Source organism: Copidosoma floridanum, unplaced genomic scaffold (assembly GCF_036245765.1).
Source record: "Copidosoma floridanum isolate Cflo_tuat_1 unplaced genomic scaffold, Cflo_Japanese_pri ptg000030l, whole genome shotgun sequence".
Classification (NCBI taxonomy): Eukaryota; Metazoa; Arthropoda; class Insecta; order Hymenoptera; family Encyrtidae; genus Copidosoma; species Copidosoma floridanum.
In genome coordinates, this window is record NW_028321907.1 from 2705979 (window position 1) to 2724393 (window position 18415).

The window sequence follows — 18415 nt, forward strand, 5'->3', positions numbered from 1 at the left end:
CACAATGGACCCGGACTGGAGTGAAGAACACTCGGGAAAAGAGCCACCTCGGGTGCTTATAGCAATCCGGGCAAGAATAGAGAGAGAGAGAGGAATGTGTACGGGGTTGAATCAATCGGTGGCGCGCAACGGTATAGGAAATCTTCAGTACACACGTATGAACCCGATGATGAATCATTCGATTGAATGAAAAAAAATGGGTGGATTAAGCAGAATTGAGGGTGTACTCACCATGAACGAGGAAGAGGATGTCGGTGCCGAGGACGAGGAGTAGAGTCACCAGTCTCGGGAGCGGCTGGCGAGCGGCCATCCTTCCGTGGATCGTTACGTCGACTCTGCAGCTTCCTCCTGAAACAATACACGGGCTTATTTACATACGTGCACAAAGGGCTTATCCCCCTCGATCGGTCAACCTATCCGATCGCCAGCCCTGAATCCTATCCTTCCCTCGTGCACCCATCAAGCATACACTTCCTCCTTCGGCTTCCTCAGCCGAGCGCAATCTCGTGCACACGAGGCTTGCTCTGCCAGTGTCTCTTCTGGCAGGCTGCCCACGCACTTTGCTGTCGTCTCGGCCGTGCAGGGCTCTCCTTTTGACAATTCGGCACGTCGTAAGGTGCGCGGTAGGGGCACGAAAGTCACTTTGCGGAGGCTGATGTTCTTCCGCTCGCGGGAGCACATACGTCGCCCTTTTCTCCTCCCCCCAAACCGAGTCAGCAATAATGGTATCACGGGTATGGAGAAAGCGCGAGCTGACCGATGCCTTGCTAATCTTTCCACGTCCCGGCTCATTTTTTTTTTTTTCCACTCCGCCGAGTCGTCGCTTTTTCCACGTGCCCGGGCACATGCCTCCTCCTTCTCCTTCTGTTACCGGTTACCCACCCACCACTGCGTCAATGGGCGACCTCGGGCTTTTTCTTCCGTTTTTCATTTTTGTCCCTCGTGTGGCTTCGAGGTGGGTCCGCGACGCGAAATCGCGTTTGCTCGGGTACGTACAGCAGCCAAGCGAGCGTTAAAATGAAATTTCGAGTCTACGCTCGCGTGTGGCTTTTCTTTCCCCCCGCCCCCCCCGCCTCTCGTTCATTCATCCCTCGTGTATCGAATGAGGGTTTACTCCCTGGATTTTGGGCTCACTTTACTTTAATCGGTTCTGGGATACACGAGTCGTTCTATAAACAATTGTTTCTTTTGTTTGAAAATTTGAGGAAAAAATTCGAGTGTTTTTTTTTTTCACATGTATATAGGACTGGTCTTACTTTGTGTAAACTTAGGCCGGTCTGAGGAGCTTTTTTACAAAAATTTGTGAAAGTCTACTTCCACGTCAAGGTGGAAAATTGAAAATATTATGCTTTTTGAGTGAAAATGAAGAAAAATAATGTTTGGATTAAAAGTTGTATGCAACTCCAGCTATCTTTTATTTTATTTTTTCTAAATATTGTTGCAAAAACATCTCTTGTTTTTAAACAATACTTTCATCCTCGCAAAAAAGCTTGATTTTATTTAATGGATATTTTTTTCACGGCATCGCTCGGGTAACGACAACCGCATAAAAGTCGAATAAAACCCTCGATTTTTCGCATCTCATTCGCAGCCGTCACAGCGGGAGTATCGGTATCATCGAAAAGCCCCTCCCGAGCAAACAAGCCGCACCACCTCTTCGCAAAATTTGTTCTCCTTACGCAAGCTGCCAACAACAAATATCGGGTCCCGGCCATTTTGAATCGAGAATCGGTTTAATTGCCGGAGTTTGCCCGCGGCGGTATAAGGCAGCTCGTCCCGACGAAGAATGGGTGGTAGTAAAAAAAAAAAAAAGAAAGAAAAAAAAGAGAAGTTCCGGCATAAAAGAAGAAAGGTGGGTAAGTTCTCGCGAACACCTACCCCCGGCTCTTCCCACGTACTGGCTCGGACATAAAAGAGGACGGTATAGGGGGGGAGACCGAAAGCTAACGAAACAATCCCCTGGAGCGCCAGGCGCTAAGCTTTACAGTGGTTGGAACTTTTTTAAAGGCCCGCGTCCTCGCGCGTGTGTGGGGAGGGAGAAAAACTTGGGCTTCTTCGGCCAACAGCGCGAGTTACCGGCTACTAGGTGCTGCGCGTCTTTGATTTTATAGTGCTTGAGAGTATTGTGCGCGGCCAGAGTTTTAGGCGACGGAAGGAACTTTTTTCTTTTTTTCCCCCTTCCTTTCCCCGTACCAATGCAATCATATAGGTATACACAGCTCTGGGAGTGATTACGGACACAAAGACCAGGCGACTATTCCGATCAGGCTGGCGATTAGGTTTCATCCGCGTATAGGTGCTTTGGTGGAAACTCACCAACAATGCACACGTATATACGGTCTTATCATCTCGGTCACTGTAATTACTCCGAGTATATGTCAACTTGAGTTAACTACATCGAGCAAAAAGAGGTTTTTTACATATTCTAATACTGAGAAACCATACCATTGATCTCTGATGTACAGCGACCGTGATAAAATTCACAAATTACTTTTTTTCCCCGTTTTAAACAAACAAATATCCGTAGTCGTGTGTAAAACAATGACACCCTTACCAAATAACCCTCTCCCCTGTTAACAAAAAATAAAAATAAATAAATAAAAAACCATAAAAGGCAGGCAGTACTTTTCAAAATAACGAGGTACAGCAAAGCATCAATTTCCCTTCTTTTCCTACGCAGATATCACGGGTAGGTGGGCGTTTGTGCGCAGTTTACCAATCATCCGATAATTTGACGATCGATGAGTAGCAAACACGTGAGCCACTGCCGATAGACGGATGGAAAAAAAAAATACATATTAGCTCTGCGGAGCGGTATAATTGCGTCGCAATTACGAGGCTTAGGCACATATGGCGCTTCGAGCAAATGGACGCGCGTAACTGTGTATTCTAGGATCTATACACGCACGAATTGAGCAAAAATTTTTTTTTATGTATCATCCTTTCTTGACTTTTAATCGCCAATTAAATGATAAACGCGTATGTCGCGTGTTTTACTGTTGCAAAGAACTGTAACATCAGCCCATACCAATCGATTTGTTGGGAGGACGCAGCTCTAAATACCTGACCCAAAGAGCGCAAGAGAGGCTTCCCGAAGGGTGTCGTCGAAAGTCCGATCGTTAGAGTTAAACAACACTTGTGCATCCCGATTGTGAATTTCTTAGGACTCGGTGGCGGACTTGTCCTGCAAGAACAAGGAGGGGGACAACTGTGTCGCGAAGCCTCGACGCAAGAGTCACCGAGGCCCTCAGACCCGTCGTCGTCGTGTTCTCGAGAGTTTCGAGACCTGCCGAGCAGAGAAACGCCGAGAATCAAACGATTTTACGCTCCAGATTACGGAGGTCCCCACCCTCCCTTCCTCTCTCTCTCTCTTTGAGGATCGGCGAAAATTCTCCCTCCTCGTCAAGAGGCAGAAAAAAAGGAGGTTGGTCGGGAGGAAAAAAAAGGAGCCCTGGAAAAGGGAAGTTGGAGAGAGAGAGAGAGGTAAAAAAAAAAAAAGATTTCTTCCTCCCCAGCCTAGTGGAGAAAAGCAAGGTCCTGTGTATGTATAGCTTGAAGCACGTGATGCTCGAGTGCTCGAAGGAGGGAAAATGCTACACACAAGTCACATGCGTTTGCTAAATCGGTACGTGTGCCTTTCGAATCACATGTGTATTCTCGATGGTCCGGAAAATTGCAGAGGCTCGTAAATTCATCCAGCCTACGTGAAGTCATATAAAAGGATACCTGGATTCGTATGCGTCGTTTTAGGAAGATTTTTTCGTCCCCCGATGTTGTGGAAAAAATTGCAAATCATTCCATACGATGGTAGGAGAAGAAGAAGAAAAAAGCGAAGCCGAACAAGAAGAACAAAGTCCATTCTTCTTGTCCTCTGGCAGTGCACTCGAGTTGGCCTCCCCCACGAAAATCGAGTAATACGATAATAGCCTTAGGTTACCTATATGTATATACACACGCGCAATATCAATACATCTCCTCGGACTCTCCGTTGGCCAGGCGGACTCTACAGCACCGATCGAATCTCAACGAGAGGGGATTTTAAGCGTCCCCTCTCCCTCTCTCTTGGTTAGGTACAACCTTCCAAAGTTCCATGTATAGGGCGGTTGGCAAAAAAAAAAAAAAAAAAAAAGAGAGGAGCCGAGCTCTTTTCAATGAGCTCCTTTCTCGATTCTTTTCCGCTGTCGCCGGCCCAACTTTACGCATTTACTTGCTCCCGACTTTTTCCTCCCGCCACCGAACTTCCTCACTCCCGCGTACACAAGGAAAAAAGAAGAAAAAAGTAGCAGCCATCGTCTTCGTGTTTATGCTGCCGGCGAAAAATCAACTTTCCCCCCCCCCCACATCGGCCTACGGTCGTTGCATGTACAGCCCCATCGTTTTCCGTATCGGAGAAAACTTTCCCAGCGCTCGATTTGTGCGGGGCAATAAATCAAGCCTCGCTCGCCGCCTACGACCCCACCAATAAAACCACCCGAATGTTTTTAGCTTCGTGGATTCTCGTACACCTACATGTGTGTACACGCGAAAAAAGCCGGGAGTTTAATGCGCAAAAGAGAGAGAGAAAACACCCCGTTTGTCATGGTGCCCAACTCGATTGTTCTGTATCGAATTGAATCGTAGCGCGAACGAATGACGAGAATACAATACAAGCGCGAGTTTACCTCTCGGCTCTAGTATCGAATACGCGTGCTTTCGCGTCACTACAGGCACGCACAATTAAAACAACTTTACGTGAGCTTGGAGCCAAATATAGAGAAAGGCCCCCACGAACCTGGCACACTCGCTACCATGGCACGCTAATGAATATAACAGGAGAGCTCTTTAAAAACGCGCAACCGGAGCGCTCGAAAATCCCAAGGAAATAAGATGGACGTTGGCACCACACAGGGGAGACGAAGAGTATGGACGGCACACAGAGTAGCCAGTGAGTGGGCACAAGAAGTGGGAGGACGGGGATGACAGCTCGCGCTAAAAGCAATTTCCCGAGTGGTATACATGTAATCACTTCAGCCTGCACCTATACCCCCCTACCCGGCAATTAAGCCCCCTCTCTATTAAAACCCGAGTAATTGTGCGCCCCGACACTTGGTTGCCCTCGCGAATTCTCTCCACCCCCTCCTCCTAATCATCGCCCGAGGGAGGAGGGGGTTTAGGTATATATAAGGAGCCCTTTTCCTTCTGGCTGTATACAGGGGGTGCTGGTCCAAGATGTACGCGTACAGGTATTGATTACACACCTCGCGTGTACACGCGCGCGGGGTACTCTAATTGGCCCTTGGGGTGTCTTTCTACCCTCCCCACTGGAAATCCAATTACGCCGCGCTTGCATCCTCCGTGTCCCCTTTCGTGGTTCCTGGGCACGGGAGACCTACTGATCTGAATACCTACCTACATACGGTAGAGGGGCCGCGTCCCACGCAATCGACGTATGTATATACATACACGTGTACATATACATGTAGACTTAATTCGGCCGTGGTTTGGACACTCGCGCGTACGTACGTGCCTTGCAAACCAATGGCCCTCCAGGTACAGGTGGAAATGGAGACAGAAGGGCGAGGCTCCTTCGGAGTTGGTATGGACACGCCACAGGTTCATTCAAGCTGGGTGGATGGGATTAAATTATCCCCCGGAACGCTGACGCCCATTCGAGCGAGAGAAGTGTGCAAAGTCCTTGGAGTGCCTACTTACGTTGGTAAGATATCGAGGTGGGGGAGGGGGGTGGGGTGTATAAAAGCAGGGAAAAGTTGCTCTCGATATCAGTCACGTATCTTTTTTACTCCCGAGCAGCTTGTTGATGGTTCGCGCACTGGCAGAGGGGAGAAACCTTCTTCACGGATTGTAGAGATAGCGCGGAGCATGGAGCCATCGAGATGTCCAACTTTTCGTCCCAACCTCCGCGCGTGGACGCCAATCCCTACGTACCTTCCTTCCGTCTCTCTAATTCTCTCGTCGGAATTTCTCATTCACTCGAGTCCATTGTTCACTCGGTACTCTATACTACCCCCCCCCCCTCGTGTCTTATACGGCAGAATGTAGGTACTGAAAACTTTTCCGCTGATGCGTGCCCAAAGTTGTACGCGCTCGTTCTCTCTTTTTTCCTTCGGCACCTAGCCGGCAGCCAGATGTGATATATTTAAATCAACCGATATGGCCCGACGGAGTAAACGAAAATTGACTCGCAAAAGTGAGATTATCGCAAACACGTGGATGTAACATATGGGTGATCGATAACTTATCAATACCGTATGTGTATCTGAACCATGAGGTCATTTTCAGCCAGGTCGTCGATTGGGCACTGGTGATGATCGACGTTTCATTGTCAATTAGTGGAGATAAAAGTCGCTTTGCGCTGGCTGTCTAATCGTGGAAAATAGACAATCAGTAGAATAGGCCAGCGTATGGTTAGACGTAGTGAAATAACATATAGAAATTCAGTAGAAAAGATCAGTGTGTGGTCAGACGCGGACAAATGCAAAAATGGGAATTCAGTAGAACGGGTCAACGTACTGTCAGACGTGGCTCAAATAACCACACGCACAAGCGTGCAGTGAACTATTGTGCGAAAAAATCAGTGTACCCTAAAGAGTAAACGCTGTTTGAAGATACATTGGCATTGAAAAGCCATGCGCAGTGCTGGGTGACGAAAAGGCCAGACTCAGTCAACCAAGATTTCACACCTGTACAATCGTAAATACGCTGCTCCGCGATGCGTGAGATGGATACACCCATACGAATGGAAGCACAGTGACAATTTTAAAAAAGGGCCCTTTTTCTTACATAAAATAAACAAAGGTACATAATATATTAACCAGCACCGTGGCCACACGGCAGGGGGAGCATCTTCGAGCTCCGCATTCTCCTTTTCACTCCTCCCCCCTTCCTTATACCATGCACGGCACACTTTCCCCGGCACCTGAATCTTTTCCTCTTGGAAGAGCACACCCACACGCAGCCCTTCTCCGCAAAGAGCACTTTTGAAAATTAGCGCGACCACCCTTTCCCCATCCATATCCGATAATAGTCCGCGTAGGTATACGAAACCCAAGCGAAGCTTAATAAACCGCACAAGCCAAAATCCCTCTGTGTATGTATAGTATGCACGTATACTTGTGCACAAGTACACAATGTGTTTCGTCGGGGGGGGGGGGGTGAGAGGAAAGGAGTGAGGTTCAACGACCTCGGGCTCCAGCAACAGCGTCCTTTGCGTTTGTCTCGCTCTCCCTTTAAACCGCGCCAGCCTCCCCTTTCCCTCATCCACCCTTTGGGCATCTGTGCTCCTCGCGCGCGCGATTTCTCTCCTCCCCCTTTCTCCCATTGTCTGCACGTACTCCTTTCATAATCATCGGTAGAGACGGATCCGCGCGTACAGTGTGGGTGTACGCGTACAAATGCACATACACCCGCAATACAAGAAGCGCGCGTCACCGGTATAATATAAGGTGATGCGGACGAGTCGGGCTGCATTTCTCTCGACCTCGAGGAATCCAAGGCTGGCATTGCAAGACGACGGGGGTGCAATAAAAGGCGCCTCGGGATCGTTAATATCGCCGTCGTCTGACTCGGCGATGGAAATTAAAATTCGGGACAACCAGTCTGCGGTATTTTCATTAAAATTACGAACGACTCGCACGTGCGCTCGCGCGCACTCCGAGCCTCGCACGTTCCTTCGCGTCTCTCCCGTGATGGGCTTTCCACGGGTGTGCATCATCGATATCGATCGAGGCGTTGTACGGGGATGCTATTGAAGATCGTAAATTGTCCTAGTCCCCACGAATAAGAATGTAAAATGTGGCGAGGAGGTGATTATTGCACAATGCTCGAGCTAGAGATGACCCGTTTGGTAACTGACTCTTATTATGTTCGCACAATCACGATTATTTCCTTCGAATATACTTGAATTTTTTATTTTATATTCTGTGTAGAAAATTGAAATATTTTATGGATGTTTTAAAAGTTCAAAAAAAAAAGAAAAGATTTTTCTTCTCGAATAAAAATTATTCTTTTTTTGCTTTAAAAATTTGTTGATTCATGACTATTCATAACACTGAGAGCAGAGTATGCATTGTTTTTGGAGAAACGAAATTACATTAAGCACCGTAGTTATAGTAATTGTAAAAAAATTCTTTTATCAAGAAATACTGTTGCACGACAATTGAAAAAGTATATCAACGCCCAAGTTTGCGATGGGGGAGAAAATTCCGTGGCACGCGCAATGAGAGCCGACTTCCAGGGATATAACACACAAGACGAAACGAGTCGAGCGGTCTGGACGAAGGAGTTCGTTAACGCGATGGCTGCTCGTGTGTAAGTGCGAACGAATGGTTATTGCGGATGCCGTTCTTCGGGGCGCCCGGAACTATTTGACGGGAGACGCGAAGAGAGGAGTCATTTGTCCACGCGATGCTAAGAACAGGGAGAAGAGCCTTTTCGTATTGAATCAACGTTTCATTGCCTCTTGGGAAGTTGCTGCGGCACTACGATGTATATGTAATATCAATCATCAAAAAGAAATTACAATTCACTTGATTTTGGGACGTCATACTATTTTCTAGATCTCATAGGTGGTCAAATTCATTCTTTCCCAAGAGACCCGGCACAACCAACATCGTGCACTTGATTCATTAGCAAAGCAAGCCAGAGTTTCGGATGTACGTAAACCTAGTGTAAGTATCGAGAGGAATCGAAGGAAAAAGCGATCCGCTCAAGATATACAGGATCCGTATGGCCATGAGACAAAGAATCTATGGCATCGTTTGTCATCAAGATCATCGAAGCGAGCTCAACTCGCCTTCGAAAGCAAAATCCACGCTCTCCAACGCCAGCGATTCCCGAGATAATCCCCGAAGATAACGCGCGCACCCATCGATATTAACAGCGGGGCACGAGTGGCGCTTAGGCAGGTACACCAGGGGATTCCCGATACCCCGATAATACAAGCGATCGACTCGCTCTTTTACGCTTGTATACGTGTATGTGCGGAGCCCTCTTTCTCCCCTGTACCCAAGCGCAGACGTACTCGAGATACGTATAGGGAGTGGGAGGACCAGCCTGTCGTCGGAGTTAAAATATGTACAAACGGCTCGGGGGTAAAAGTCGTGGGATATGGAGGTGAAAGTGCATAAGCGCCGAATAATGGTCGCTCGGGGGGTGCTCCTCCTCTTCTTTTATACCATGCGCCGCTGGTGCACATGCACGCGCTAATTACGCACCGGTACGCACATACACATATATATGTATATGTACAGCCACCGGCATACGGGATGGAAATTGCGCGCGAGTGGAAAATATGCCTACGAATATGTGCATGAGGGCGAGAGAGAGATATATGAGCAAGAGAGGCTTGAACAAAGAACGCCGGGCCGGAGCGATAAAAGAGCGCTCGCTCGTCCTCTCTGGGAATCCATGAATTTCTTTCTATCGGACTACACGCAGCTTGGCCCATACGCGTATTAGGATGATATTGTGCTACCCTCCCTGACAGTGTGTTTTACCTTTTTTTTGTTTTTTTTTTGTTTTTTTGGGACACCGCCCCTATCTCTGCAATTTTTTTTTTCTCGTTCATTTTCATTTTTACTCGACAGACTCCCCGAGAGATGGACTGCGTTGCTTCACGAGATAACCACCAAAGCACCGTCAAGGCCTCTGCGATGTATTTAGGGGAGGAGAGATGCGCTCCACGAGATAGTGACGGATTTCTGTTTCATCGGTTTATTTACGAGAAGGAAAAAAAAAAGCAACCACTCAATTTACCCAGAAAGACACGGCTCGTCGATGAACATCAATTTACACACAACGTCGACTATGAGCGGAATAAAAAGCAAACGCATCCTCGGCCCAGCCACTCGAAATTTCAATCAATCCGAGCGTCACTGCTTGGCGCACGATTGGATGAGAGAGAGAAAAAAAAAATGAAAGTTTTGCATTCAGACTGATAGACAGTGGAAGAAAAAAACAAAGTTAATTACCAGCGTGTACATGATTCAGGTGGCAAGGGCTCCTGCGCGCGTTGCTTTGAATTTCCGCTGACAATGCAGCAGGTCCATAATAGGCGCGCAGCAAGCCCCGGCCGTGCGACGGGTTGGGTAAGCAAACGAGAGAGCGCATGTATGCATGGTATATAGCCAGGGCCTCCCGCCGGTGCGCACATTATCATCGCATATAAGGACAAATAACACACCCACACACGAGAGAGGGTCCATTGTTGTCGTTGCCTCGCCCCTCCAGAGACACCTTCGATCCACCGATGGGTTGTTTTCTACCTCCCACCTATACTGTTGCGTGGCACGTGACGGCAATAAAGCCACCGAGGGGGGGAGGAACGTGTTTCGAACGCACCCCCTTTCCTGTACCCATATTACAATTTCATTGTCAAGTTTTCCGTGCAATACGAATACCATCCTTTTTTTTCGGAGCTCTGCGTACACGCGCGCGCGAAAGTGACTCTGCAAATGTTTTTTTTTTTTTATCCTCCGTTTCGAGTATGCACTGGATTGTAAAGTTTCATTTTGCTGATGACGGCGTAGCTTTTTTTTTTCCTCATAGACCCAAAATGGTCAATGGGGCGTCATAACGGAAAACAATGCGTGCGTTTTCATTAGAAAACGGCCGTTTTTTCCACCGTATCGTTAAAAAAAGGGCTCGCGTTGCTGGTAGCCGAAACTTTGCTGATTGCACCGAAGCTTTTAAACATTAGTCGGTGAAATTGCGGGTAACATTCAATTTTTTTTTCTCTACTTTGTGTAATATTCGACGTTACATATTTAACAAAAATACACTTACCCGATAACCGTCTTTCATACCCGAGTAACCGATAGCCGCTTATCGGGTCAACTTTGTTAATTAGCGAAGCCCAGAGCCGCGGTGTTGTTACCCTCAACGCGCCCCAGTAACTTCAATCGATTCCGCTCGACCGCGCATTTTTCGAGGCAAAGCGCAGGTTATCACGTATACCCCTGATGGCCCTCGGAAACCGCGACGCGTTTAATCGTGCACGTAAATATGTGGGGAAAAAAAAAACAAACGATTCCCTTGGCCGGATGAAAAGTATTTCTCCACCCGAAAGCGTGCAATTCCATCCCTCGGAAAAAAAAATCGGGGAAGGGGTGGGCACAGTCGGTTAATGAACCGCTCGAAATAACACGCATGGCAGCGGTGCCTGGGGAATTAACGGGCATTAATTAGAGCGAAATCGGGTATATAGTACGGTATACGGAGAGGGCACAGGAACGGGCATTACCCACACGCGGCGTAACGTTATACCATCAGCTGCACGGAAAGAGGAATATTCCGGCTGTGCTATACACACGCGAGAGTATATATAATTATATGCACTTTACGAGGGGGTATATATTGGTGCATGGGAGGGCGAGTGGCTCTCTGTCTTTGGGAGTATACAATATGAACGAGCGAGCGAACGCCCGGGTGCTTAATCAAAGCGCGATCGACTTTGGCACAACGAGCCGTCGCACCGTATCGGCCACTCCCTCTCCCTTGCCTATCGACAATTGTACGGCCGGTGGGTACGTATAGTTTGTTTTTACCGCGCGATTTTTCCGGTTATTCTTTTCTCATGGATCAAACAAGACGATTAATTCAAAGGAGCAAACAACTCCTGTGCCACGAGCTCGCAGGTATAAACGAATAAACGTCGCCCCCGGCAAAGGTAAAACGAGCGCGAGGACTCGTGCATATAAACACTTGGCGTGTACATATTTATAAGGTATACCTTTGCAGAGTCGCGTGAGCGCGGGAGGGTAGATTTGTGGGCGCGCACGCGAGTGTGTAATGGACCTCGTTGCGGGGCAAAAGTCACGGTGGAGGAGGCTGCATTAAGGTTGTTCGTGTGTACCTCCCCATAGATGTACATGTGTATGTTCAAGTCGAGCGGGTCTTTTAACTCGGTGTAGTGTATTCGTGCATACACACACACACACATATATGTATATATATATATATATATATATATACATATAGAGGAGCCGTTGGTTGGGGAGCATACGCTCGTGTATAGAGGGAGCTTTGCGTCTGGGCTGTTTTTTCCCCGTTCCCTCTTTTTTCACGACTTGTGTAGTCAGCAGGCCGTGGCGGTGGGTATATATACCGCCGTTGCAAGATTTCACAGCCACTACGTATACGTGTACGCAGCAGGTGCTCAATCGACGCTAAAGCAAGCCGTTTGTGGGGTCGACGTGAAACGCGCGCGAAAACACTTTATCCACCTCGTTTTCGGGTGCATATGCGTACAGAGGTATCGCGTAAACGAGGAGACCGCACGCGCCATTTGCCTTACTTTATGGGGGTAGTTTTATTTCCTCGAACCGCGCGTGGATCTCAAAAAGGGCAGCAACACCACCAAAGTGTACGATACTTTTGTATACGTATGGAATGTAGTCGAGAGATACAAGCTACCTTTCCTCGCTCGTATACGTTATCTCTGAAAGCCGCGCAAATTTCGTTACACGTGGCAGCTGCTACAGTATACTGGATGCCAAAGGGGCTCCTACCGTCCACGCGCTATGTGCATAGGTGCACCGTAAACGCGGAGAAAATTCGATGTACATCTCTGTCCGTCCAACGACTCTTTCGAGACGTGGTTTTAAATTGGTATAGTGATACAGGTGCGTTACACGTTCTCTGTAAACTAAATCAGTTTAACTTTACCTTTGTTTCCGTGTCTGAAACTATTCCTCTCTATGTTTTTTTTTTTTTTTTTTTTTTTCAATTTCCTTTGGGATTCCATCTTGTCCTTTGTAAATATTATCCTACAACTCCTTATTATCCTCATCTCGTTCTCTTATTTTTGTACTGCACCTTGTATCATTTGTAATTTTGCTTTTTCACGTAAATTATGAATGAAAAAAAAAAAAAAAAAACTGCGTAACTCACGGAATCGAATGAAACAAATATATGTTTCGACAAATACGCGTAAAGTTCGATAACTCGATGCTGGAATTAAAATCTCTTAAAAAAAAAAAAAAAAAAAAAAAAAAAAAAAAAAAAAAAAAAAAAAAAAAAAAAAACACGTATCTGACCCAAAAAACGTGTCTTTTTAATTTCCCTCCCCCCCTCCGTGTGGTTGTGTAGCGTAGCAAAAATCATTCCCTCCCAGGCACACCGATGAGCACAAAAAAACTACTCGTACGCAGCGTCTCACCACGCCACCGCGGGTGAAATTATGCTGCTCGTCAAGAGAAAGAAAAAAAAAAAAAAAATCTCGTCTTGCACAAAAAGCCCAGCCACGGGAAGAGTACGAGAAAGAGGGAAACGAGTAAAACACACTGCGGGGAGTTTGAAGGGGGAAAAAAAAAAACGAGTCTCCGCTACGACAATCGAGCCGGCTGGGAGGGGGGTGCGAGTTGTACAAACGCGAGAGCGAGAAAACACGTGCGAAGAGGAATAGCGGGGCAGGGGGGAGCCGAGAGTTTGTGCCGAGTGGCAAAAAAGGCCGCCCCTGGTCGAGCGATGCACTTTACGAAATTGATGCGCGAGCGAACGTGAATCCCGTGTTTGTCTTTCCGTCGGTGGAAGCGCACGCGAGTGTGTGCAGCGCGAAAGGTAATGTTTGTGTTTTATTTTTTTTTTTTTTTTCATCAGTATACTCTCGTACACACACGTATTTATCGGTAGAGGTGCCATTTGACTCGCAGCGAGAGGCGGGGGGGAATCTAATCAATTACTCGAGGCTGCATTAATCCGAGCTCACACGCGCGGACCGTACAGCGAGGCGGTGGATTAATCTTCCTTAAGCGACGCGTCTTGCTCCTACACTTGTCCCTCCGGAGCTCGCAATTATTGTGTTTGGCTGATGGCGCGGCAGTTGCTGAGAAAGGAAAATGCGTGTCGGGAAAATCTTTGGGGGGCCCGTGCCTTTGCAGGAAGTAAACAATGGGGGGGGGGGCTTCGCGAGCTTAAGCGCGTTTTCCGTGCGATTGCTTTTTCGGATGTATATACTCTCGGATGCAATCTTGTAATCAATACTACCGGGGGTAGTTTGGTTGTGATGACTTTTCGCAGTCATTTTGTGGGGAAAGCCACCGTAAAAGGTACTCATTTGATTTTCTTTCATTCTCTTGTATGAAAACTTGTCCCATCGATAGATACGCCTCATGACCCACCCTCGGGACCTTCATTCAATTTAACTTTGGAAAAATCTTCCATTTACCAAGCGAGGGAAATAAAAAAAAGGAAAAAACTTGTGAATCACCGTTAAACAAATTCAAACCCCAACGGAAAGCCTTGGAATATTTGTAATAAATCTCCGCTCACCCACATCACACGCACCCCCAGCAGCCATTTAGGCGACCCGTTAACCCCCCCTGGCCCGCAAAAACAAACACGAAACTCCGAGTAAAAAAAAAAAAAGGTATAAGCAAACCCCCGCACACGTCAGAAACAGACATCTCGGGAGCAGCCACCCCCTAAAACTCGGGTCGCAAGAACGATCCTTCTTCCCACACGTACGTGCGAGTGCGCAAGGTCAGGTGAATGAAAAAAAAAAAAAAAAAAGAAAGAAAGAAAAAAAAAAGAAATTCCCTGTTCTAATTTCCCGCTCAAACCTTCCGGGACCAAAGGGATTGAAAAACAAAAAACAAAAAAAAAAGTATTGCAGCAGCTGTCAGCGGCCCGGCATCGATCTCTCACCCTCCCTATGCTATACTCTGGTGTATACAATATATACCTCTATCCAAGCATAGCATACATATATATTCAGGCGTGTCTATGTGCTTGCAGTAGGTGTAGTGGGTATACTACACGTCCACGCTGGGATTGCAGCGTGGCAAAGCGCATCGGTGCCCCGCGATCGGCGAAACCGATCGTTTTTCAAGCCACCGGTCCCGCATCTCTCGAGTTAACGAGTTTGACAGCTGGAAACGCGTCTCCCTCCCTCCCTCGTGTTTGTACGCACGGAGTATACATAGGTGCGACCTCCTCCAATTAAGTTCTATTGGAATCCGCGGAAATGCCGATACCAAATGCACCATTGTGCCCGGGATATAATGAGGGATGGCAACCCCACTCGCTCCCTCTCCCTACCAGTTTTTTTTTTTTCCCCCCATACAAATGCACCCACTATATTATGTACAAATAGATGGTTAATATAGTAATATTTCCAGCTAGATGCCTCATTGCGCACGAATGAAACAACGACGGGCTTCTCAATAGCGCAGTAGCAATACTGTGCATCGATATAATATACCGCGCAAAAGTGACGCGACGAATCTCAAAGCCAACCGATTTTCCCAAAGACAATACACGAGTAGAGGGTATATAATATATGAGGTATATTAAAAGGGACGCATTATCGAAGAGAGCACGCCACGTGTATACATATGCGCCGCGGTACGGGGGAGACATTTATGCGCGAAGCCGCAGGCTTTTTATTTTCGTCGGGATGAAAAGCTAGCAGCGATTGCGCGGCTGGTCCGTCATTATATATATACACACACGCGCGCGCGTATGTGCCTGCATTGTTCTTCCCGTCGTCCGTTTTTGCCTGGCTCTATTTTTCTCCGGGAATACCCACCGAGAGAAGGGATGGGGGGAGGAAAGGGTACACGCATCGCGGGTATAATGCTCTCTTCCACTTGAAAAGTGTATGGGCCTCGTCGTCCGCACCGGGAGCTTTAAAAGTCCAGCTTTTTCGCCGCACTTGTAGGACGATTTTCCGACAATGGAGGGGGGGGGGAGAATTGAGCGTCGCGGCTGCCGCGCCTATACACCTACGCGAGAGTCCCTTTCCCTCTGCTCAGCCACCTGCGGATGAAAAAAACGCCGGGGCGACGCAATTACGCGCAAGTGTACACATATTATACTCCCCATCCCCGTTCTGTTGTTTCTACCTCCGCTCGCATCCTGTCTTCTCTTCCGTTCACCTTTGTTTTTTTTACTGCTCCGCGAGTTGCAGCCCCAGGAATAATCCCTTGCGTTTAGCTGTACGCAGGAGAAAAAAGGTATATAGGTGTGTCCATTAGGGGCAATTTGGCGCATCAGAAATTCAACGCTATACACGTGCGGGTATACATAAGTACACATGGCGGAGGAGAGAGAGAAAGCGCCTTCTCCTCGAGTATTCCCTCTGTGGAGCAAAACGCCGGGCTGACGGGGAAAAATAAATACTTCTCCTTTTCCGAGCAAAAGGTTTGGGAAGTTGGCCACCCCACCTCTAATTTTTGAAGGGACCAATTGTATTTTGTACCAGTATTCTTAAATGTATATTGTTTTATCAAAACTTCTGTCACCCAATAAAAAAAAAAAAAGTCCCATCTATACAGTTATCCACGACGATCGACGTGTACATGGTATACTATATGGCCACACGTGATAGACGACTATAATCAAACTTTGGCTCAGCTGGAGTAGTCGATCGTCGGATACCGTGGGTAATATCCTGCTTCACCTCGTCGCAGCAACGTCACAGCCGCATCTGCGTGTACGTACATATATACACGCTCGAGGACACAGAACGAAAGGGGGATGGAAGCCCGAGGGCCCACGTATCAAGATGCCATCTACGTATTATACACTACCTATATATATATCCATCCCCCTCCCCCGTACACCTTGTTTTATGCACGCATACGTAGCCTTTCACGCAAGGGCGTTCGCTCGCATATGTGTACAACACTTTGGGCGCGAGATCTCTCAAAAGGCGTCGTTATAAAAGCTGACGCTATATATCCTCTTTCTTATACGAGTCCTGCACGCATATATATGTATATATATACACAACCTCCTTCCGATGTGCACAAGTGCGCCACTGTAGGCAGCCACCATCACCCGGGGGTACTTTATTTCTTCCGCATCGTGCGCCCGGCCACTCGAGATTCACTGACACCTTTTTTTTTTTTTCTTTTTCGCAACAGATGCGCGCACGCTCGCTTACTCGCTGACGTGCTGTATATTATACTCGGCCACTAACCACCCCTCGGTCGCTTATTTATACATGTCGCCACGCGAAGGACGAGGAGTTGGGGGAGGAAAGAAAGGCCATCAGCCCTTGCATCAAGTATTTAACCGATATCGCGCGAGGGACACGTGTGTACATATGCGTACAGGGTGACCGATTATTTTTCTCGCGACGCGCCGAGAAAGGGGAGTCGAGTACAATGAGCTCCTTTTTTTTTTTTGTTGTAGCCCAGTACCTGCATGTATAGCGTTGAATGGACGGAGAGGAGGGGGCATTATAATGGCCATCGAATCCTCGAGATGATGGTTTTTTGTTGTCGGCTCTCTTTCTCTCTCTGGAGTAGCGCGTGTTTATTGCCGCGCTCGATACCCGAAGTAATATGGTTCTTTGCGCGGGTGCTCTTTCCTCGGGGGTGTACGTTTTCACGGCTGACCACTTTGAGAGCGAAGAAGTGTTTTTTTTTTTTTATTTTATTCTTATTTTCACGTCTTACTTGTTATTTTTCATCGGTTGGGTGTTGCTGGTAAAGTAAATTTTTCCAAAGTTTGGAAGCCTGGGAATTCCAGGTGTGAAATATTCACTTGGCAAAAAACAGCAGGGAGCCAGGAGGCCGCGGCGTTAAAAGTTAGAGGGGCTCTTACGCCCCGGAATGGAATAAATAAATATAAAAGTGTTCATTTACCCGTCACTTTGGCACAGATGTGCGGTATTTATGTACTTGGTTGATTGCGTATAGTGCAACCAAAATCAATACACGACTAAAACTTGTGATTGAAAAAACCAGTGCAACAGCAATGATAAAGGAACGTCGAGAGCCAGAGCGGGTTTCAATCCTCGCCTCGGCAGAGTTGCACCGCTGCTGCCCGTATATACGAGACCCCCATATCAGGCGGTACGTAGGTGTATGTACATGCCCGGCATTCAGCGACAGCCCCGAAATATTGATTTTCCAACGGCTCCGTGTGGCGGGAGGGTAGAGAGAGAGAGCTTTTTGTTTCGGTCGATCCTCTCTCGCTCCTACACACCGGTGTGGTGCCCAAAGAGCTGTTTATGGACTCACGAACCCAGAGCTAACTATACATGCACTGCAATTATTACTATTCCCACGTCCTGTTTCTGGGTATCTACCCGATCGACAGCTCGTATGTATAACCGATACACACACATGACGGTGCATCATTGGGGGATGGACCAATTGTTGTTTTATAAATATATATTTACGTTTTGTTCCGTTCTTTTCGCAACGAGGGTCATGGAGAGAAGCGCGGAATCCAATGGTATTCCTTTTCAATTTACCGCCCGAATTATTCATCGCGTCCGCGCTTTTCGTAAACACGCTCCCACGTCCCGGGAGTGAAATCACCTGGGGGGCGTTTACCCTCGGATCCAACCTGATCCTCCACGCGCTCTCGTAGTTGCAGGGAGAGGAGAGAGAAAGCCCCGGGAAATCTTCGGAGGAGCGCGCCGCGATGAATTTATCATCCGCGTACATGGGGGGTGGGTGTG

The 18415-nt window shown here is 47.5% G+C and overlaps 1 protein-coding gene across 1 annotated transcript in view; it reads right to left on the reverse strand.

The window, feature by feature from the left end:
• The window catches only part of LOC106641320 (cell adhesion molecule Dscam2), a 94453-nt gene that overhangs the window by 63732 nt on the left and 12306 nt on the right, over positions 1 to 18415 (reverse strand). Inside the window, exon 2 of the mRNA XM_089596154.1 lies at positions 232 to 348. Within this exon, the coding sequence (XP_089452280.1) occupies positions 232 to 310 (79 nt within the window). The 5' untranslated portion in view covers positions 311 to 348. The remainder of the gene's footprint in view (positions 1 to 231; positions 349 to 18415) is intronic.